The sequence below is a fragment of the Colletotrichum lupini genome, chromosome 7 (genome assembly GCF_023278565.1).
Source record: "Colletotrichum lupini chromosome 7, complete sequence".
Taxonomy (NCBI): domain Eukaryota; kingdom Fungi; phylum Ascomycota; class Sordariomycetes; order Glomerellales; family Glomerellaceae; genus Colletotrichum; species Colletotrichum lupini.
The window spans coordinates 807,531-829,725 of NC_064680.1; the positions used below are offsets into that span (position 1 = coordinate 807,531).

The window sequence follows — 22,195 nt, forward strand, 5'->3', positions numbered from 1 at the left end:
CCCCTTTTTTATCCCTACCCCCGAGCTTACATAAGGGGGTTATCTTAGGGGTTAGTAATAATAATAAAACTATATTAGCCTCTTTAGCCTTATTTATTATACCCTAGAGTACGTCTATCGGTTACTTAGCGTCCTAAATAGTTAAAAATCTAATAATAATACTATCCTCGACTATAGAGTTATCTTAAGTACTAGTATTTCCGAAGTCTAGATCCACTTCCCTAAGTACTTAAATTAACTTATCGTTAGTATTAAAGAGTTCTTATATCTCTTAAATTACTAAATTTATTTACTTACCCACAATAGCTTATTCCTCGTATACGGGATTATAAAAGACTTCTTTATTAAACCTAATATTCTTTATAATAAACACCTACTCGAGCGCGGGTACCTAGACCCTATATAAGTTATACGTTTTTAATATATATTTAACTAAGTATCTTATATACCCGTAAGGAAGTATTTTAAACTCTTTTTAACGTATACCCCTCTTACGATCCCTATAAAAAGGGTATACTTAGTAGCTATATATATAGAGGCTACCGAGATACGGGGTAACCGGTTTAGAATCCCGCACTTAGTAACCCGTCTACTACTAGCGTTAATACCGCTTCTACTAGTTAATTTCTATTATAATAGGCAAATCTTTTTTATTAGCCTCCCGTAGGGTAATATTATAAATAAAAATTACTATTAGCACTATTTCGTCTTATAGATTCGTAAGGAGGTTCGTAAAAAGGCATGTCTTATAAGCTTTAATAATTACGAGTTAACCTGCTCTTTTAGTATTACTTACGGGTTCTTTTGTATATAGAAATAGAAGTTCTATTCCGATTCCTAGCTCGCTATACTACGTTTTATATACGCGTCTAATATTTATAGTTAAGAGAGCGGTCTTATTATTACTTCTAAAAAAGTAAATTAGAGTCCTTTTTTAATAACGAATTACTACTTCGAGGCTCTAAAGTACGAAAAGTACTTCCTCCTCTATTTTTATTTTTAAAAAGAACCCCCTAAGCTACTTACTATATTTATTAGAAGCTATAAGTATATATTATCGTTTATTAAAAAATAGTTCGAAGTAAAAGAGATCTTAGTATATATAGTACTATGGCCGTGAGGTTCTTCTCGAGGGTAGTCCTCTTAAGACTACTATCTTAGCTTCGGATAATATATATACTTTATACTTAACTTATAATAAAGGTTTAATATATATACCTCGAGTCTTATATAGTAATTAATAAAGAGTATTAGGTCCGAGATAACCTATTCTAAAGTACTAGAGGAGCGCGCTATTAAACCTCTTACGGGTACGTTAATATAAGTAACGGAATTTTCTATAACTAACTAGTAGTATAATACTAGCTAAGCTCTATAGGATATGCTTAAGGTTTATAAAAAAAGGATAGGATTAGAGGAGCTTATATTCGAAGAAAACTAAATTGTTCTTTTAAATAAGCTACTTTTTAATAGTACTCTTATAAAGCGTTCCTTATTATAAAGTATAATCTAAACTATAGTACTAGAGTGCGCTTTTATTTAGCAGAGTCTCTAAGACTATATTAATATAAAATCCCTCGACATAAGTAACGTTCTAGAGCTTTAAATCGTAAGTTCCCTTTTTTTTAGGTCCGTTTAGGACGCCCTTTATAATACGAGTACTACGTACGGTAATAAGTAGTATAATAGTTCCTAATTTAACGTAGTTTTTATTACTTAATAATACGTAACTCTCGGGTTTAAGTAGGCTCTTATTATTAACTAAATATATTACTCTATAGCTATTTATTACCGTGCTCTAAGAAAGGGGGTAAGCGCTACTTATAAAGGTACTAAAGATTACGTTTACCTCTAAGTCCTAACTCTTTATAAGTATAGCGACTACTTAGCCCTCGTCTTAGTTTACTAATAAGCTCGCTATAAGTTAGTTAGAGGATCTTTTTAAAAACCTAGGTTTCTTAGGGGTTTTATCGTTCCTTAGCTAACTAGCTTTTTTAAGCTTACCGTAGAGTAATTTCTACTTATTTAATTTAATAACGGCGAGGACTTCTTTTATATAGCTCCTTAGTATTCGTATTAGTAACTTACTAGCGTTTCGGCCTATAAGTACTTATTCTAATTTTCGGTACGCCGTAGGGCGCTATAGGTATACGTAATTATAAGGGTATATAACGTTACCCTTATTATTTACGTTATTAACTAAGTTAGAGCGTCTAATAAAAGTAGAGTAAGCCCTTCCTTAACTTAAAAGTCGTTTAGTATATATATCCTAGGTTACTAAGCTAAATATATACGTAATCTCCTCGAGGGTCCTTATATACGTTCCGAAGGCTATTAATTTACTAAAGGTCTTATATATACGTTAGCCCTATATAGGGTTAAGTCTAGACTTAACTATAACTAAGAAGTTAAGTACGGCGATCTCTTTATTAATTTTTAAAATATCGTACGTTTTAGCTTAGAAATAAGCGGATTACTACTCCTTATACTAGCGTTAGGGGTTAATTCTAGTCCTCGCTTTATTAAGGGCTTATCGGTATTCCTCTCGAACCGCATTCCTTATTATTAGTTCGGGGGGCGCAAATTCTTATTTTAGATATCTAACGATTCGCTATATACTAAACTTAGTACCGTTCTTAATAGCTTTTTAAAATACGTATTCGTATAATATAGCGTTAACTAATTTTACTAACTACTAAGCGAGGACTTTAATATATATATTAATAATATTACGTTCGTAAGCTATAAGTTACTTATATTTAGCATCGAGCTCTTATTATTTCTAAATACTCTCGAGCGTATAGATCCTCTTTATAAGTACGGTATAAGGATAGATTTATTTACGTAAAGTAAGTAGTATAGCTAGTTTTATAAAAAGAAACCCGGCTTAGTTCTATAAGTTACTCATATTTAAAAAAGTTTAAAAGGTTCGTACTAGGAGTTATATTTAGAAACTATTAATAGAGGATTTCTTAGTTTTTTTAGTTATTCTCGAATGCTTTATAACGGGCTTAGTAAGCTCGTAGTTCTTTTTTATTACGGGTCGTAACTAATCGTCCGAATTCTAAGGGTAAAGTAAGCGTTATAGAGGGGTCGAGGAATACGTCGGAATCTAGAGCGTCTAGGTCGACGTATTTCTAAACCCTAACGCCCTTACTTATAGTACAAAGTACGTTAAACTATTTAATCTAATTATTATAGTTAGTTAGTTTAGCTTAGGCTAAAGTAAGTATGAGTAAGTCGGTTATTTTAAAGAAATTATAAAAATCGTATTAATAAGTACGTTATTATAATATAAGGTCTTAACTAAGAGCTAGGCTTATAATTATTATAAGTTATAGTACGTAGTAATAGGCATACGGAGTATAATAAAAGTAGCTTAATTATTAAAATAGAAATAGACAAAAGGAGAAGGTCTATATATACGATATCTGAGATAGATACGTGATTTAGCACGTGACGGGCACTTTGTGAGGTGCGATTACTATCCCTGTTACGTGACATCGATCGTGCCCCAGACCTCTAGGTCTTCGTCTAACTCAAAGTCTCCTATCGCACGTCAGCGTAATGTCCTCTCTTTACTCGCCAAGCACGTGCAGTCACACGAAGCTTTACATTCCCCGCTCATTCCGGATACGGTATTGACTGTGGAATTCCATCATACTGACCAGTGTGGTAGCGACATGCATCAGGAGCGTTCCTGTTGACATCAAACTTCTCCTTACAGTTGGCGCAGACATCCGTCCTTGGCATCTTCTGCAACAGGTCAACGGCTCGCCGGCGGACCCGCACATCCTCCCTGCAGAGTGCGAACAAGACTTTTCGGGCATCGGTGCCCGAAACGGCTTCCAACATGGCCGCCGTTTCCCGATTTGGGGCGGCGGTCTGTTCGGCTCGCTGTCTTACTTGATCAACCATCGATTTCTTGGTTGCCGTTGGCGTGTCGCGCCGATAATTTGGTGTTTTCTTCGGGCCGGGAAAGAAGTGTTTTGCGATTTCGGACTTTAACGGGGGTAAATTGGTGTTTAGCTTGGTACTTTACTTCGTACACCAATCTCTTGGGCCCAGTAGGTAAGTAGAGTAAAGTAGTTGGAATTGGTAGTCGAGCTTATCCGAGTAAGCGCGGAGGAAATGTGAGATCTGAAATGTGAGTACCTTAATCAAATTCCAAGCAACTTGCTCGACGTTATAGATGGTCCGCAAGCTTTACCTTTCGTGGACATTCGAGGGGCTTCTACGTTAGCAACTAACTGCGTACACTCTAGAAGTGCCATCTAGACCGCGCCCACTTAGTGTACTCCGTGGAGTCCCACAACTACTCACCCCAACCCGGAATGACGGGGATGCAAACCAGTTTCCGGAAGGGTTCACCAGGGTCACTTCTCTCCTTTCAGGAATCATGTTCATTCTTGTCTATCAGAATTGAACGGCCGGGGGGTTTCACTCAACTGCCACAGACACCCGTTTCTTTTACCCGTAGCCGTCTTCCCCCCGTGCCCCCCTCCCCGGCCTCCCTCCCCGGCCTCCCGTAGATCAGGGTTTGCCGGGGAATCTCGGATGGTAAGGGTCATCCCTGCTCGCCAGGTGGCCTCATTGGATTCCTCGCACACAAAGCCCTGCTGTGGCACCGCAAGCTTACGGCTCTTCAGTCTCTAGAGTCCAGAGTACAGGGCATTTACCCATGGCCCCAGAGACGGTCCAGCGGCTGGCTAGCTGACGAAAGGCAAGTAGCCTGTAGGTGGTGCGTCTTGTGTTCCCCAAGAGCCACACACACTCTCTCGACCCTCTCTGGAGTTTGGTCCGGGTTTGGGGGGACATAATTCCTGTGCGACCACCGGGAGCGAGCCTACTGGTTCATTCGGTCTGGCGTGTGTACTCCGTACTTGCGCTGCTGGCTGGCAAGCTTTATATTCCCTGGAGCGGGATTGCTAGGCCGCTTCTGGTGTCCCTTGCAGATTTGAGCGCTTGCTGCAGATGATATCGGACCGCTATGGGCAGGACGCTTCCGGTTCGTCTCACCACCCCATCGTTGTCGTCGTCGGCGAACCATGCGAATTCCGCCACCGCCAGTCCTATGAGGCGAAAATGCGAGCCATCTCGATCCTGGGAATGCTGCCTTCATTGGGCTGCGCGCTGTTTTCCTCACCTCATCAATGATCAGTACATGTCACGGATGATTTTGTAATTTGGCTCGTGAAAACGAGAAGTAAGGTAAATTGCATCGCTGGCAAACTTGGGCTCGCCCCGTTCGTCTGTCTAAATCGACGTTCTCTGCGTGCAGTGGGCTATCTTCACCCCGTTCTTTTTGCTGCCCCCTTTCTTCCCCTAGTGGCCCTCGATTCATTGATTCTTCCACCACTGAAATACAAATGATATGCTCTTACGGTCTGCCTCCATTATTCGTGATGTCTTTGATGTACGAGGATCCCCTCATGCGAGGCAACGAGATGCCAGCCTGGCCAATAAGTCAGGCACAAAGTGGTCGGTTGGGCGTAAAAGCTGCCCCCAAAGTACAGTAGTGTCGCCCCCTCCAATTTCTTGTCCGACCAATTTCAATGTTGCTTGCTCGCTTCATCCATCAAATGTCTTGTTGTATCAAACTTGCCAAATGCTATGCCTCCCCCTTCTCCCAGGAAAATGCTTTGCTTTGCTTCGCTCCGCTCTGCTCCGGTTTTTTCGAACTTGTGCCCGATTGCCGCTTTGACTCCCTTCGCGTCTGTTCACAGCCCTGCCAGCACCTTAAAAAAATCCATTTCAATCTCGCGTGGCCTTGTCGACCGGTTGACCGACCACCATCGGTCGGGAGGCCGGGAGCCCATCCGATTGACCGAAACCGTAATCATTTCCTTGACCGGTCTACCAAAACCAGTCTCGTCCGGAAGGCCGAAAGGAGGGGAACCCAGGAAGCGAGTTCGTTTCTGACATGGACCATAAACACGTCCTTAAAATAATAAACAATCCAAGTAAACCTTTTTCGAACGTCATTGCTGTTGGTGGTGATGGTGCGTTGTCGTCAGCGAGGTTGCCGTTCTCACAGTCATCGTTGCCGTCGTCGCCTTGTGGCCAGCGTCCGTCGGTGAGCTCGAGATCGTGTAGTGCTGCTGATGCGGCGGCGGTCCCAACTCCTGCGAGGAGGCGTCGTCAAGCTCCAGCGGATCGTCTTCGAGATCGGACAGCTCGTTGCCGCGGCCCTTTTTGCTCCTATCCGGGTTGGCTTCGTGTGTGCCGCGCACGCAGCCTTGCCTGTCGCCTAGCCTCTGGCAGCAGCACCATCGGAACGCTGCGGGATACTCTAGGCGATTGGAATCTGTGTCCAGCTCGTCTGACGATACGTCGTCCCAGATTGTTGGTGGTATTTGCGTCTCATCCCAAAGCTCCAGCTCGCCTAAACAGAGGGGTGGGTGCACGAGTCAGTATGACCCTTCAACCACGAGAATAAGATACCCTTCTGACAGCTTGTACAGCGTAGTACTTCTGCTGGGAAAAGAAGATGCACGGCATGGAAATGAGGCAACAATAGAGTTGGAAGGATATGAAGAGGCTCTACCAGTCTCTTGTTGCTTCTGCTCCCGCTGCTGTTGCTGGGTTTCCACGCTCTTGCTTGCTTGCTTGCTTACCTGAGTGGTACCAACATGAACCAAAGCTGTTCTCGTCGGCCGTGAAGATGCCGTCGCACTGAACACAGATTTTGGGCTCGCCGGTTGCCTTTCTCTTTTTTGGATTTGATGGACTTGAGACGGAATTGGGGCTCCTCTTGACACCATCCTCCTCCTCTTCCTCGCGGACATCGGCCTCAAAGCGCAGCAGCCGCTCAAGCTGCCTCAACGCCTGGGCTCGAACCCGTCGGTCATCGCAGAGAGCCACGAGGATGGCGCGAGCGACGGACGCTGGCGCCTGAGCGAGGCCGTCGAGGTCCGGGGCGGCAGCGGCGGCGGCGAAGAAGGAGGACGACGGCGAGTCAACGGGCGACGATGCGAAAGCCATTGCCGGGATGATAGCGGACGGCGTACGGACGGACGGGGACCGTGAACGACGGGGAGACGACGCCGTTTGGGTCGATGGTTTAAGAAAAAGGTTCATTGAGGCTCTCTACGGCCTCGGAAGGGGGGGGTATTTCTGGGTTCTGGGTTCTGTTGCCGGAAGCCCTTCCCCGGATGTGTCAGCTCACGGATGCATTAGCAACAAAGTGAGTCTTCAAGGGGGTGGTGGGTAGGTTGATTGGAGGTCGGTCGTGTCCGAGGAGAGAAGGGGGAATGAATGGGACGGGGGATGCGGGTGCGGTGGCCGGGCCTGCAGGTCAGGTTATTGACGGCAAGGCGAAGGCCAAGGTGGATGGATGGATGTATCCGTAGAGGCGTACGTGGACGAGTTGCCAGTCGATCCGTCGTACCACCGGGCAGCAAAAGCAGCAAAAGAAGGGGACTAGAAGGGGGCAAGCGAGTGAGTGAGAGAGAAACACGAGACGCACAGAAGAGAGCAAGAGAGAGCTCAGAGATAGGTACGGATGGAGAAGAGTGGGACGGGGGAGTAGGAAGTAAGAGATGCCCGGCCGGGGGATAGAATCACATAGCTCCAGCAATCCCATGGTTGTAGCATGTGTATTGCCGGGAGACGGAGACGGAGGACCCTCCCACTCCTCTCACACTCCATGTCGACACTTGTCGAGAGGGTGGTGTGGGTGAGAGCAGTCCATGACCTCAGAGACGAAGAGAGCAGAATGCCGCCAGCGGCGACTTGCGGGGTCAGAGGCTAGAAGCATTAGGGTGTGTATTCGACATCCAGGGCTGTTCCGCTGCAAGATGCCCGTTTGAGCGATGAGGAAGGGATCCAGGGGCCGGCTCGTGACCATTCACCAACTTCTGTCATATTTTCGAGGCGATACTTCCAGGCCTAGCCGTTCCTAGGATCATAAAGTATGTGGTGGCCGCCGCCGAACCATGCCATGCGATGCCGTGCCATACTTTTTCGTTATTTTGCCCATACGGGCCCCCATGCCAAACGGTTCCATGCTCCATACTATGGCCGGCCAGACCAGACGGGACGCGAATTCGACCTAACGAAACCAAAGCAGAACCGGAACCAGGGGGGAAAGGACGGGGCATATGATCTGGTACTATGTATGCAGTGCCATGTCTCGCAAATTGGCTTGACTCTGGCTGCGAGTGGTGGTGACTTTGCCAGCAAATCACGGCTCTCGGAGTGCCACGACAACAGAACATTTGAACCCTTCAACTATTCTTCTTCCCACCCCGCCAGGCTTGCCGCTTTGCAGGGGCCTGTCGAGCCTGTTGAGAAAAAGGTAAAACCAGAACGGGAGATTTGGCCGTGTGGCCTTCTGGGGACCAAGGTGATATCTGGTATTCCCGTCTCCGTGCCCCGTCCCACGGTCCTGCTGCTACCAATCCCGAACTGGGAACTAGAGGAGATCAGTGGATGCACGATGTGCATGGCGTCATGTACGACTGTATAGATGCAGGCACCGATGTCTGCCGCGGCGTTGGTGTCGCAAGGGAACTGGGAACTGGGGGTGAGAGGGGCGCAAGACTCAATCAAGAGAGAAAGAGACGGCGGGAAACTTTAGGAAACAAGACAAGATTACCTACTGTTAGGGCTGCCCGTTTTGGTTTGGATGGGTAATATTAAATGGGGGTTAAAGCGTGAATCGAATTTTAGGTGCGGCAAGCGCGCGTAGCGACAGAAAATCCAAACTTGGCCTCAGCTTCTAGACAGGGACCATCGGGAACCAAGAATGGACCTGGACTGGACGATTCATGTGTGGACGGTCGGCGGCCGGGGGGTGTGAGCAGACAGGCTCGGCGAGCACACACACCAACTTTCAGTCTCTCAGTTTCGCATTCTCTGTTTCCCTCTCTTCCTCTCAGCTCTTTTTATTACGGATAGGTATACATAGTAACACACACACACACTAGACTAAGAGACTTTGTACTCACATTACACTAGTCGGGCAATAATGCCAACGGCCGTCGGTGACACTAACATCGAATCGTATCAGCATCGCCAAACCTATGGGGGGGAGGGGGCCGTTCTGCAGTCCGAGCCGCCCCCAAGTGCCCCCTTTTATCCCATCAAGAGACACCAGACGGGAGAGAAGCAAAAACGAACCCGCACCGGCGCCAACACCAAACGGTTCGACGCCATTCCCAGTTGCGCCAAAAGGTCCGGCCGGCTGGAGCGGGCTCTCTACCCCGAGATCTGGTAATGTATGCGCCGCACACACACGGAACCACCACAAACAAGCAAGCAAGCAAGCAGTTGATTAAAAGAGCGCAACCAGCAGGGGACGGCGGCGACGGCGGCGGCGGCTCGCTGCCCACCTGCGGCCCGATCCTGTCTTGGCTTTGTCCTTTAAAATCCAGCTTTGGTCCCTTTGCTTTTTCATTTTCCCCTTGTTGGTATGGTCTTTTGGGGGGGAACGGTATTTTGCGACGAAGCTGCGATTCGTCAAGGACCGAGGCGAGGACCATCCTCCCGTCCACCAAGCGTCTGCTTCACGCCCCGAAAGAGAGAATCGACAAAGAAGAAAAGATGGTCCAGCCACACCGAGCTGGCCGGCGACACTCGGTGAAGTGAGCCCACCTATCGATTCTCCAATCTCATCCCGGACGCCTTGTGCATCCATTGGTTGTTTTTTCTTGTCTCTTACTGCCCCCCAACCTGTCTCAAGTTAAGATGCGGGAAGGACCACACACCACACACCATCGTTGGAGTCTTGATGTTCGGTTAGACGGGAAGCATTGACAGGGAGTCCGCCTCGTCGGACTGGAGACAAGAGTAAGGAACCAGAAAATCGGACGACTGGGCTTGAAGATGCGTCGCGGGATGTCTGATGTCTTCAATTCAGCTGGACTGGGAACCCAAGTCGACACTTGCGCGGCTTTTGGTTGCTCGCTTGCTCTATCGCCCGACTGTGGTTGATGTGGTCGACACACGGCACGTCTAACCGGAATGTCGGACATGGTGATGATTGCTGACGGGCGTTTTGCCGTTATGCTAGAGCCTGGACCTTGTTCCAGTCTCGCGGAGGAATGCCCAGAGAAGGCATCGTCTGTTGAAGATGACGCCGTGAGACTCAAGAAAAGGGTCGTAGTGATATTCAGGCCGGATATCAATGACACCACAACGAAAAGGACGGAAGAATGTGTTGCGAGGTGGGAATGTAGAAAGGTAAGCTGACATGGACGTGCCGGTAGTTGACTTTGGCTCTAGGGCACGGACTCGGAGGAATTCTCTTTCTCACATTTCCATCCGCCTGGCTTTTCCCCATTTCAAGATCTGCATGGTAGTTGGTCTCCCTTTTCGGTGCTCGCTCGGCAAGTTGAGGTCTGAAGGGTGCCATTGAGGTGCTGGGGCAAGTCGAAATTCGGTAAGCGGCTCTTCTTCTCTGACGGTTTCGTCCGACCTATGGTCTAAGGTAGTATCGAGTCTACAGACCGGACAACATCTTCTCTCTTCGCTTCGTCTTCTCGACCAGCCGGTCTCTAGATGCATCACCTCACTTTGCCTGCATTCTATTGGAACCGGCGAGCAGCAACAACACCACGCCATCACACATATTTCCTCCAACCCTGCATGGTCAGTTATCAGAAAACCCAACATCCAGAGGCCGCCGACGATGCTGCCACTGACGTTTGACGTTCACTTCTGCACCGGGCCCCCGATGTCTTGGTTTACAAGCAGGCCGGCCGTGTCTCGGACCCATCAAACCCAGGGAGACTGAAAACCTCCACTGCAAGTCTGGTCTCGTCTGCGGTTGCGCGGGTGCGGTACAGTCGGTACGGTACTACGACCGCATGCCGCACTGCATTGCAGACCTACTCACACCACATACCTACACTACCACACACGCTTCAGAGACTCATAGTGGACAAGTAGTTGTGTAGATATTCACGTCAGCTTCCGCTACTTGCGCATGTCTCACCAATGCTTTCCCATTCAAGCGGTTCACCGTCCCGCCCAGCCGTTTTTTCATTCGTCTGTCGCTCGACTTGGAGCATGTCTTGGGCCTTTATGTCTCTTGTAGCTTGCCAGCCGCATCCTTCACCGCCTCATTTATCGAATCTGCGGAATTGGCCGCTTATTCATGGCGGCGATGAGGCGTTTCCTTCCCGCCAGCAGACGCGAGAGCGAAGTTTACTGGTGGTCAAGCCACGCTGCCGACGGGATGAGTTCCCCCAAAGTATGATCTGATGCAGCGATGCTCGCCTTGCCAATCTCAACCCATCGGGCCATCGAATCATATTCCTGGGATTTGATCCCCGGTTACACAAAGTTGAAGCTCCAGAGTTCACGCCAAGCCTCATGTCACCCTGCCGCAGATTAGAGAACGAAACAAATCCCGTCCTCAAAGGCATCCCGCTCTCCTCACGGTCACAACAGCCTAGCCTTAAACATTGACGTCGAAAGGCCCTTCAAAAGAGCATCAGGCCACCTCAAAAGCCACAATATCCCAAAACTTCCAAAATTCAAGGTCCTCCGGATACCTGGAATCAGAATGTCTCAAGCCAGTGAAGCCACAACGTCCTGTTCAGGGGTTCCCTAGCGGAGTGACAGTGATGACCCAGTCCGTATTGGTTTTAGACTTTCCAGCTAACCACATATCGCACGTCATGTCCGCCCAGAGACACCACCCCCAGTGCGACCCCCTCGAAGAACAAACTCCACAGGTTCGTCTCCCTCCGCTCGGGTCGTCCCCGTCCCGAAGGGAGCCCCGAAGGGAGGGCGAGTTCGACCCAGTCTACTCCAGTCCATCCTGTCGTGGACTCGTAGCATGTCGAACCAGAGTTTCTCCCTAGATGTGATTCCTCAAGAGTCTCAATTTCATCCGACGACCGGACATAAGCACGATTACCAACCCTCTTTCGACCCCGGGGAGCCCACGGCAGTGTGGTAGTCTCGACGGCACAATGGCACCAAACACGGCGCGCCTCACAATCTTTGTCTTCGGCCTCTCCTCCTTTGCAGCGGGAGTCCACTCCCTCCTCCGTCCCCACGACTCCCTCAAGGCGCTAGACCTCCCCGCCGCCGCTCTCCCCGCAGCCAACGGCAACGCTCTGGCCGCCATTGCAATGGGCATCTACTACACCCTGGCAGCCGCCCAAGACAACCGCGCCTTCTTCCTCGCCACCATCCCAATGCGCTTGACGTCCGCCTTCGTGTTCTGGCGACAGGACTGGGGTATCGTTTCCGGTTGGGAGGGTGGGAGCGCGGCATTGACGCTGCTTGCCTTGGCTTGGGATGCTCGGCAACGAACCAAGACTCATGAGGCTTGAGAGGCTGGGCACCCATCTGTCGCTTGACGAATATGCGGAACATGCCGGGAGATCGAGAATGGGTGGTTCAGTCTCCTGTTCTAGATCTGAATTGATGTGCACTTTTGACTGGGATGATGTCTTTCGATGTGAGATTTAATCTCGAGTTCCCATTCACGGCCAGTGGGGGAGGAAGACAGCCTGACTTGTGCAGTGTGACTTTGGAGGATTGAAGATCATCACTCGAGGCCAATAGCAGACTGAGTAGCAAAGACATGAGGCGAACCAGTCTTACATCCTGACCCAGTCGTTTCCTCGAGACTTCACGGGCGGTAATCGACAAGATTTCAAATAGTAACAACTCATCCATTTTCTTCATCCGACTAATATGAGATGACATTCTCATTACACTTCACGAGGCGGCGCGACGTGAATCTGCCAGTATTTCGTCGTCTCTTTGGATATTCTCGCCCTCTCTTCGTCCCTCATCGTATCCTTCCCGTACTCCTCATGTGTTACCCCATCCGACAAGACGCCGTCTCTCGTGCCGTTTTTCAAAAATGTCATAAACTCCATAGGCACCCTCACATACTCCCGTAAGCCTTGTCGCACATCAATCGTAGCCCCCGTAGTCCAGCGAAGCAGCAAAGGCTCAATGAGCGGCGCATCGGTAACGCTGGGATGACTCGTCTTTAGACTGGTTAGGAACCAACTTGAGCCCACGCGCTTCAGTACGTCTCTCGCGATATCCCTGACCGTGTCAAAGTGCGGACGGCCGAAGAAGGGTGTGCTCGTCTTCGACCAAGAGTCGGAGTGGACGATGAGGACGGGCACGTCGATATCGGTGTTGAGTCGTCCGCTGCTCTTCCCTGGGTCGAGAGCGATACCTCCCACAGCCGGATTCTCGTCTGATGTTGCCCCTTTGAGAGCCTGTAGCGCCCCCGTTGCGCCAAAGGAATGGCCTGCGATGACTGTCTGGGAGAAATCGAGTCTATTTTCCCAGTCCGCGAGGCCGCGGCCTTCTTTGCGGGCATTGTTTGCGAAGATCTTTGACCCCTTCCCGGCATGAAGTGACTGCAGCACCGATATCGTCTCTTCAATCTCAGCCTGTCGGAAGGCGAGCTGCTCAAACTTCAAGTCATCAGATTTCATCTCGTTGCCGCCCCTGAGTTCATTCTTGGTGAGGTACATCACCCTGCGGCTCTTGCCGTCCGTAGCTGTAACGACCGAGCCAGGGCCGCTGCCGTCGCGATGCTCGATAGCAGCAACGACAATTCCACGGCTCGCGAGCTCACCGCAGTAGTGCGTGTAATCTGCCCGGGAACTGGCCAGACCGTGAGACAACGCCACGACGGGCAATTTCTCATTTCCTTTACTGCTTGTCTGAGGGAGAAGTGGTACATCAACCTGGGCAGGAATCTTGATGCTCCCCACCAGAGCCCATAGTGCTAACGTAAATATCGGTCGCGAGATGAAGTTGTTGAAGTGAGCGGCCCTCGCATAGCCCTCCGCTGTGAGGCTGATGGGTTTCGGTACCCAATAGTGATGGCCTGTTCCCCTGGCACCCTTCTCGGCTGGGTAATATAGAGTGAAGAGTACTGTCTCGAGGTTGAACGCCGGCTTGCCGTTGCTGGCGAAAACTGAGTCGCTCGTGTTGCGAGGAGTACGGACGGGGACCTCGATGTCTATTGCACCAACTTCAAAAGGCCCTGAGTAGTTTGGTAGCCTGGATGCGAGTAGAGGCGACTGGATGAGGATACAGTATAAGACATACAGCCCGATGAGACTCCAGAGCACGTATCCCACTGTAAGCCGGGGTTGTATGGTCGTGAATATTCTCTGCGGCAAGGAGCGAGTCCACGGCTTTGCATTATTCATCCATTTTGGTGCGTTTTCCATGATTTCGCTAGGGTAACTCCTTGTCCCAGTCGGCCGTCCGAAATTGTCGTCGTTGTCGTGTAGAAGCGGAAGTGGAGAGTCCGGACCTTCAAGACCCGGGACTTCGGCTAGAGCATCGAGTTCCACATCGGTGTCTCGGTAAGTAGGAAGGGACTGGCGTGAAGCCATTAAATGAGAGAGTTCTCATAGATCGGGCTAGTTGTGTTGATCGCTGTTGTTCTTGTATTTGTCGTGAAGAGGATGAGATGGAGTTGGCGCGGGCCGGAAGTTGCGGCGGGATGTTCGGCTGCGGTGTTACGTCATCATTCTTGGTGTTCGGACACCACGAGATGGCAGCTGTCGCCCAGACGTCCAAGCAAGTAAACGCTCATTACACTTATTTAATGAACAGCTCATTGGTTTCGCAATCTGATCGCCAGAGCTTAACTTCCACTCTAAGAAAAGAGCGCTCACTCACCGACCGATCACGGACAGATGTGGTAATCCTGCCACCCAGACCTCTGCCTGTGTCTGGCTGCTTAGCCCCTTTAGGCATATGCGGTCATAACAGCCAGGATTCACATTGTCCATAGCATTTTCAAGAGGCGATGAAGGCTGATATCCAAGCTATTATCAGTGAGTGGATGAAGACATCACGTCGCAACCACAGACATTGCTGTAGTGCACCAGTATGGGTATTTACCGGATCGGTGAATATGTAGTCGGCGGCTACAGCTTCGACACCGAATGATTCTAAACTTCAAGCGGTGAATGAGTTAATATTCAGTTAGGTAGCATGGATTCCCATTGTCCGGGTCGTTCTCCCGCCTCGCGGTTCGCAGTATGTCTACGGCTTCTTCGAGCTCGAGGCGATCATCCGACTGACCACGAGCCGTGAGTGTTTGTGGCGATGGGTTCGATATGAGGAAGCCAGCGCCGGTCGATCTCTTCGAGATTCCTGATACGCAATTGACATAAGAAAGACAAGCTGATGCCTCGGCTCTCCTGAGTTCGGCGTCAGTACCAGCCAAAACCAAAGAGACACGCCCCACGAAAATACTCTAATAGAGTTCCTCTACTCTGTCGCAAGTGAGCCTTAGTCGAAGTCGCGATGGAGCTGAACCGTGGACGTGCTTTGCTCCAGCTCGCCGGGGCACAGCGGATGGTTTCATGGCATGGCTCAAGGTGGAGTCGGGCAAGAAACGCCATGACCGAAGGCTCTTCTGTGATTTGTCTTGGTCGTCGGGCTGCCTCTTGCAAAAAGCCTGCCTGTCAAAGCTCCTATACGGAACAGGGGAGATCTCCACTTGAACAAGGGAACATAATGCAAATCAGTTCGTTTGCCTCTTCTCGTAGTGGATCGGGGTGCTAAGGCATGTTAGGGAGTTGCCTGATTCTCAGCAGTAAGTTTACTGCTACCCTATGCGATAGTGATCAACTAAAACGCAGTCAAGGCATCAGTCACGGCAGAAGTGAGGGAAAAGGTCTCGTTAGTGTTCACTCTTTCTTTAAAATTTACAAGAGGTAACCTCCACTGTGTCTTGAAGACCACTGAATGAAGCTCATTTCACTTCGATGAAAGGATATCGTCTGAGCTCAAGCGGGCGGCAATATGTACGTCCTCACATCACATCGAGCACTTCCGAAAGTAATTTGGTGTCATCGTTGGCTTGGAGGACTCGCCAGCTCATGTATGATACCGTTTCCGACTTGTTCTCCGGGCTAAGCCTCAGCTATATTGATCACGAAACCCCATCTGCGGTATGCAACTAGACTGCATCACAAACTTCGCGACAGAATCCAAGACAGGCAAGCGCCTTCCTGGCGGTCTTACGAGATAGAAGAGCTCTTCGAAGACCGAGGCAAGCTTTGCTGCCGCGGCATGAATTGTGACCCAGTCGGCCGGTTGTTCGAATCAATCCAAGCTAGCAAGGCTAGAGGTTGGTCCCAGAAGTTCTCGTAGAACCCTCGCGGCCGACCGGGCATAGCTGCATGTGTGGACATGTCTGGTCGATGAAGATGCTTAGCCACTGTTGACAACAAGATTCTGTACATGAGCTAGAAAGAATAATCAGGGCCTACGAAGGGATTGCTGGAAAATGTTTACTCAAATAGCTGGGATGAACGCCATGTACGCTGCCGCGCTGCCGCGCAGATTACAGAATCTAGCCAATCGCATTTGTCTCTACAGAACGGCGAACGGATTCCGGGACGAAGGATCTGGAACTACCCCGGCGTCGTTCGTTTTCCTAAAGACTCCATTAAATAACCCATGACGTGCATCATAACCGCGCCCACCAGTCGCATCTCTCATCTTTGCTCCATTGCTCACCACAGCCCCCCTGCGAAGACCCGCGATGTACCGTGCCTACCTTACCCTAGATCGCATGCCATGGAGCCGATCATCCGCAATTCGTTTTGCAGCGTTTTTACAACTACAGACTTCTCCCACCGCCAACCGAATCGCGAGTCTCGAAATGCGAGTTCTGACCCATGATTGGCGGCTCAAGGTGAAACACACCATGCTGAGACCATGTGGTCCACCACTCAACGTTGAGTCGGCCGAGAACCCGATAGCTTGTTTGGGAATTCGCTTTTGATTCCATCTTGGGATGGTCCAGCAACCCCAGTCTTGGCCCCGCCAGGTCGGAGGCGACTCTTTGATGGGGGACCCTCGCAGCTTTCAACGTCCTGTAGCCAACTCGACTGTTTTCTAGCCACGCTCCTTGCATTCTCTGTCACAAATGAGCTGAAGTTGATCCATAGCAGCCTCGGCTGGTTCGATTGCCGCGATGGACGGAAAACGGTGGTCGATATTGACTCAGCTTTCGGACTGACGTCTGCCATCGCAACTCAACATATAAGTAGCGCAGCGTCCCCTCGTCCCATGTTATCTTTTCCTTTGATAGAAGTATTCAGAGTAACTCGACGCGAACGTAGCATCTGCCCAACGAACAACCTTTCCTGTCAAAATCACTAGTGCAGAGCGCTTATTTCAATTCCGCAAACATGGTCTATTCGCCCGTCGTCGCTTTAGGTTTTCTGGGCGCCCTGCAGGGCAGGAGCGAGGTCTATTCTCGACAGACAAACGCGACGGGCTGTGCAACGGGCGTGCACATGATTGTGGCCCGGGCCAGCACCGAGCAGCCGGGCACGGGAGTCATTGGTGCCATCGCGAATAGCATCCAGTCGCAGATTCCGGGATCCGATGTCGTCCCGGTCGACTATCCTGCGCTACTCAACCCCTACCAGCCGTCGCAGAAGGCTGGCGTCACGGCGATGACGAAGCTGGTCCAGGACTACGCCAAGGCGTGCCCCCAGACGAAAATGGTTCTCATGGGATACTCGCAAGTAAGTGGTTGCTCATCGTGACCAGAAAGAGACAGGAAGACTAACAGACAGTAAAGGGAGCGCATGTCACTGCCGATGTCCTTTGCGGCACAAGCGAGACCGGGTTCGCGTCAACAGAGCCCCAGGCTACTGACGTTACGGATAAAAGTACGTTCCGGGTGATATCGAGAGATCTTTACCAGGCACTGACATGAACTTAGTTGCCGCCGTCGTCCTCATGGGCGACCCAAGCCACGTGACCGGGCAGCCCTTCGATCAGGGAACGAGCCAGAAGAACGGCGTAAGCAAGACGACGAAGAACCTCTCCGGCCAGGACAGATTTTGCTGACCGATTCGCCTTCTAGATCTTTCCAAGAACCAAGACTGCCGGGTGCGACGCCGTCTCGAGCAAAATGGCCTCCTTCTGCAACAGCGGCGACCCGTTCTGCGACAGCGGGGCCAACATCCAGGTTCACCTGAGTTACGTCCAGTCGGATGGGGACGCAGCCACAAAGTTCATCATGTCCAAGGTCGGCGGCGGCGCTGCGGCATGACTGGGAGAAGGCACGGGGGCGAGCCAGTCTGTCAGCCTGCGCTTTTTACTGTACATGACTCTGCTGGCACAGATTGTTGGTTTACTGATCTTGTGAAGGGGATCTTTGCCATGATTTCTTCATGAGCTTGACACCGGTAAATACCTTGGTCTTTCATGTTGTTACATATGAATAAGTTGAAGCATAGTTAGCGTTCAAATACATGTTTGGTCTTAACACGTACCCTTGTCACGAAGATCGATATTCACCCACGTGTCTTTCGACAGTCAAAGACTCATCATGACCAACGGCTGTCCACTATGAGCCTATGGCCTGTCTTCAACGTGAAGACTTTCGGTCGAGGTTGAAAAGCGTAATCAGTATCTCGCAAAGGGCATGGCGAAATAGTGAAACTTCTGTGGGACTGCTAAGGAACACGCATGTCTGGAGAAAAGGCACGGAGGCTTGATCAGTACTTTTGACGGGCAAAAAGCCCTTCTAGCTTGCCAGGAAAGCCGTGATTGAGATTTGGGTGGTCCACTGCATGTCAAAAGTACCCCATATCCTCACAATGGGCTTGACATACCGGTAGATTCTCAAACCTTAGTGGTTATCCTGTTAAGTACAGAATGGCATCAGTAAATAGGTACGTACTCTGTATAAGGGGCAGCAACGAATCAAATATTATCCCATTTTATATTATACTTTTGGCATATATATTCTTCCTGATGTAACCAATGAAAAATTCAAGAAGGGATCAGCGTATTAGAAAATCAGCGGCGTGTAAATCGATGGCTTTTCACATTCAATGGATTGGCTGACCTCGCAAATTATGTCATCGTCGGCGGAAAATGGTACACGGGCAATAGGTACTGTGGTAGGAGATTGACGACCCAAATCGAGCTGATCCATCGGCTAACCTCTCCCGTGACTGCATATTCTAGCAAGAATACTCCGTGACAAAATAGGGGTATCTAGAGGAAGACGCAAGTAGGTGGTGTTTGATTGACTGGATAGGCCAGCCGTGGTGTCATTTCCCCTGAAGATCAAATGTACATTCACAATGTCTTCCTTTATTATTCCTCCTTCGGGATGAACGTGGATGTCGGCTCTGGTTTCAAAAACAATCAGTCGCGGGAAACAAACGCCCTTTTATGGTGTGGAGATTCTCTAACAGGCGTCCCAATCAGCCGGAGGAAATCAACCTGGTAGCGGGATGGCTCGACGGGTACCACTTGGACGCTCATGCAGGTACCAACGCCCCCCCCCCCCCTAACCTTGGCAGTAACCTTACTTACCTTGAGTGTCTACCTCATGACTATCCCGGCAAGAATACTCCGTGACGAAGCGTTGTTATATGGTGCAAGATAGGTAGAGTTTGCTCGGTTAATCGAGTCATGGTATGGTCTCTCTAGAGTTCAACTTCGGGCAATCCTCTTGTTCCCCCTGTTTTAAGCAATCCACTCTTTCTTCCCCACGGCCATGGAGATGGATTGATGTCGGAAAGAGTGCCAATTGCGGACAGTCAACGTCAATTCATATCGCGGTAAGTCCCTCACAGGCGTTCCAAGCACTCGGGAACCCAAGTACCGGGAATCAAAGTGATTGGGAACCCAGGCATTTGGGAGCATACCTTGGTAGCGGGATGGCCCGACGGGTGCTTTTAAGGTTAAAATAATCAGCCATGCAGGCGTTAATGGTCCGCTCTAACCTTGACTACCGCCAATCTACTTTCTTCGATAACAAGGTACGTAGACTGCCGCCATGTCTCCATCTTCGTGGCGTCTTGCTACAGAAATGTGTCAATCTTGTCGGTGTTCCTGGATACTTGCTAGGTGTTTCTCATTCCAAATCTCTGGCACAAGCTACGACGACTATGTGAATTCGCTGGTATCATAGAGCTAGGAGAGGATGACTTCGACTCAATAGTGACCTTCTCTCGCAACCGGGATTAGCGTTTGCTGTTTCCGTAGGCCGATTTTCTATTCTCCAGTCTATTGTGCCATCCATTGCTATGCCAGGCTATCTATGTTACCGTCCCTGAGCCATTTAGTGCCACAGTTGGTCAAGCCAGGCCGCGAATCCCACTGTCTCTCACTTTTACACTTCGCTCGAGTTTTGGTCCGGTCTAAAACCTCTACGCCCCCTGGCGTTTGGCGTCGTGATCTGTCGCTCATGGTACTTACTCGACGTTGTTCTTCCAAGCCCTAATAGGGTTGATGAAATCGGGTGAAGTAGAGACCTCTACGGATCGCGTGCTCAGCAAAGTATATAGAGGAGCCCATCTCCCCCTTCCCTGCTGTTCAATTCTGTCATCCTTCATCTCACTCACAATCGTCTACACGCAAGAGTAAGTCTACCAACTGTAAGTTTTTCATTCAGTCAGTTCGCAAGAAACCAAAAACAACATCACAATGTCTTCCTCTTCTCAAGTTTCTTTCCCCGTCGAGATGGAGTTGGATTCTCCCCCCACTTCATCCTTCGGTTCTTCTTCTTCTTTCACTCCCTCCGAAGGCAGACCTATCCCACCTGTCTTTGGAAATCCCTTCCTTCCTTCTACCTCCAAAGGCAGGCTTCTCCCCCCTGCCTTTGGAGCTCCCTCCTCTCTCTCTTCTTCTTCTTCTCCTCAGCCGGTTGGCTCTCAGGTTGGCTCTCACACCGACTCTGATCCAACCGAAGATCTCATCCAAGGCTTCTCCTCCTTTGCTATAGGCGCTGGCCCTCTCCCCCCTGCTCTTACCAAGCAGGTAGCCGCCCCTATTCACCCCCTCTCTCTTATGGCTGCTCGAGTCGCTTGGGCTAAGTGCAAGAAGAGCAAGTGCTCTCCCTCTGGCAATCACTTCCGCCAGAATCATCCCCTCTACCGCAAGTACTCCAACCTCTCTCTCTTCTCTTCTTCCCCCAAGAACCGCTCCAAGAGTGGCGATATCCCCCGTGGCCCCTCCTCTTCTTCTCCGGCGCCTGTGAATCCTTTCAAGGCCAAGCCTGAAGGTATTCGCAAGCGCCGTGGCCGGGGTCAGGGCAGAGCTCAGGTGAAGCAGCATCAGGCTCAGGGCAATGGTCAGACTCCTCCCCGTGGCCCTCGGAACTCTTCCCCTGATCAGCGTCGGTCTAATCCCCAGCCCGCTCGAGGTCAGCCTCGCGGGTCTAGACCGAATGGCAATCAGGGCCCGAGGGCTGCTCAGTCTGTTAACCGCAATCCCTTTACGCCTGTTGCTGTGAATCCGTTCTCTCGTCCCTTGCCCCAGGCATCCGCTCCCGCTCCCCCTTCTCAGCCACGCAATCGTCGCTCTCGGGGCGGTTCTCGCCGCAACCCCATCACTCTCTGAGTACTTGTTTCCCTCTCTTGTTTTTCTTTCTGTACTTTGTTTTCTTCTTGCACTTACACAAAAGCCCAAAAAAACTTGAAAAGCCTAAAGAGAAAAGAAAATCCCGTTTCCTTTGTCTTGGTTTGAGATCTTCATTCTTACGCTCCGCTTCCGTTTTCTTTTCTTTTCTGTTTTTGCTTTTCTTTCTCTCTTCTCTCTCTCCCCCCTTCTCTCTTCTCTCCGATGTTGTTTTTGGTTTCAGGCGAATTGGTAGACTCTTCATCGCTTGCGTGTAGGCGATTATTTTACCTCCCTGGCCCCGGCGAGCCACCATCGCGAAATCGCCTTTCTCCCCTCCCCCTTTCCTCCAAGGCCCCAGTGAGCCACCTTCGGGAAATCACTCTTCTCCCCTCCCCCTTTCCTCCAAGGCCTCAGTGAGCCACCTTCGGGAAATCACTCTTCTCCCCACCCCCATCCTCCAAGGCCCCGGCGAGCCACCATCGTGAAATCGCCTTTCTCCCCACCCTCTTTTCTCTCCCTGGCCCCAGCGAGCCGCTATCATGAAATCGCTTCTCTACCCACCCTCTTTTCTCTCTCCGGCCCCAGTGAGCCACCATTGTGAAATCACTCTTCTCCCCACCTTCTCTTCTCTCCTCGGCCCCAGCGAGCCACCATCGTGAAATCGCTTCTCTCCCCACCCTCTTTTCTCCTCCACGGCTTCAGTGAGCCACCATTGTGAAATCACTCTTCTCCCCACCTTCTTCTCCTTGGCCCCGGTGAGCCTATCACTACTCCTCTGGGCGATGAAGTCGGACTCCAAACCTCCCCGTGGTATTGCCTGGGAACTTCCTCTCCTTCATTGGATTGGTTGCTAAGT

At 50.1% G+C, this 22,195-nt stretch overlaps 6 protein-coding genes across 6 annotated transcripts; 3 read left to right on the top strand and 3 right to left on the bottom strand.

Annotated features, from left to right (window-relative positions):
- Nucleotides 1-3,493: 3,493 nt before the first annotated feature.
- On the bottom strand, nucleotides 3,494-3,918 carry CLUP02_13285 (uncharacterized protein; the record flags this gene model as incomplete). The annotated part of the gene is made up of 2 exons (XM_049292228.1): nucleotides 3,494-3,549; nucleotides 3,669-3,918. The coding sequence occupies 2 exons, from the start codon at nucleotides 3,916-3,918 to the stop codon at nucleotides 3,494-3,496; spliced, it is 306 nt and encodes a 101-aa protein (XP_049149374.1).
- Nucleotides 3,919-4,533: 615 nt separating this feature from the next.
- Nucleotides 4,534-7,849, bottom strand: CLUP02_13286 (uncharacterized protein; the record flags this gene model as incomplete). The annotated part of the gene is made up of 12 exons (XM_049292229.1): nucleotides 4,534-4,573; nucleotides 4,640-4,747; nucleotides 4,851-5,126; nucleotides 5,385-5,455; nucleotides 5,515-5,569; nucleotides 5,602-5,708; nucleotides 5,787-5,918; nucleotides 6,036-6,385; nucleotides 6,618-7,089; nucleotides 7,169-7,290; nucleotides 7,361-7,422; nucleotides 7,644-7,849. The coding sequence occupies 12 exons, from the start codon at nucleotides 7,847-7,849 to the stop codon at nucleotides 4,534-4,536; spliced, it is 2,001 nt and encodes a 666-aa protein (XP_049149375.1).
- A 93-nt stretch (nucleotides 7,850-7,942) lies between these two features.
- CLUP02_13287 (uncharacterized protein) lies at nucleotides 7,943-12,290 on the top strand (the record flags this gene model as incomplete). Its single annotated transcript, XM_049292230.1, has 19 exons — nucleotides 7,943-8,429; nucleotides 8,471-8,527; nucleotides 8,693-8,775; nucleotides 8,841-8,861; nucleotides 8,962-8,987; nucleotides 9,070-9,216; nucleotides 9,267-9,413; nucleotides 9,468-9,582; nucleotides 9,746-9,792; nucleotides 9,863-9,978; nucleotides 10,016-10,159; nucleotides 10,212-10,350; nucleotides 10,444-10,680; nucleotides 10,730-10,897; nucleotides 10,959-11,186; nucleotides 11,214-11,387; nucleotides 11,445-11,514; nucleotides 11,583-11,783; nucleotides 11,829-12,290. 19 exons carry the CDS (start codon nucleotides 7,943-7,945, stop codon nucleotides 12,288-12,290), a joined length of 3,069 nt encoding a protein of 1,022 aa, XP_049149376.1.
- Nucleotides 12,291-12,674: 384 nt separating this feature from the next.
- On the bottom strand, nucleotides 12,675-14,336 carry CLUP02_13288 (PAF-acetylhydrolase family member; the record flags this gene model as incomplete). Its single annotated transcript, XM_049292231.1, has 1 exon — nucleotides 12,675-14,336. The coding sequence occupies one exon, from the start codon at nucleotides 14,334-14,336 to the stop codon at nucleotides 12,675-12,677; it is 1,662 nt and encodes a 553-aa protein (XP_049149377.1).
- Nucleotides 14,337-17,156: 2,820 nt separating this feature from the next.
- Nucleotides 17,157-18,031, top strand: CLUP02_13289 (cutinase; the record flags this gene model as incomplete). Its single annotated transcript, XM_049292232.1, has 4 exons — nucleotides 17,157-17,498; nucleotides 17,555-17,645; nucleotides 17,699-17,778; nucleotides 17,843-18,031. 4 exons carry the CDS (start codon nucleotides 17,157-17,159, stop codon nucleotides 18,029-18,031), a joined length of 702 nt encoding a protein of 233 aa, XP_049149378.1.
- Nucleotides 18,032-20,424: 2,393 nt separating this feature from the next.
- Nucleotides 20,425-21,339, top strand: CLUP02_13290 (uncharacterized protein; the record flags this gene model as incomplete). Its single annotated transcript, XM_049292233.1, has 1 exon — nucleotides 20,425-21,339. One exon carries the CDS (start codon nucleotides 20,425-20,427, stop codon nucleotides 21,337-21,339), a length of 915 nt encoding a protein of 304 aa, XP_049149379.1.
- Between the last annotated feature and the right edge of the window lie 856 nt (nucleotides 21,340-22,195).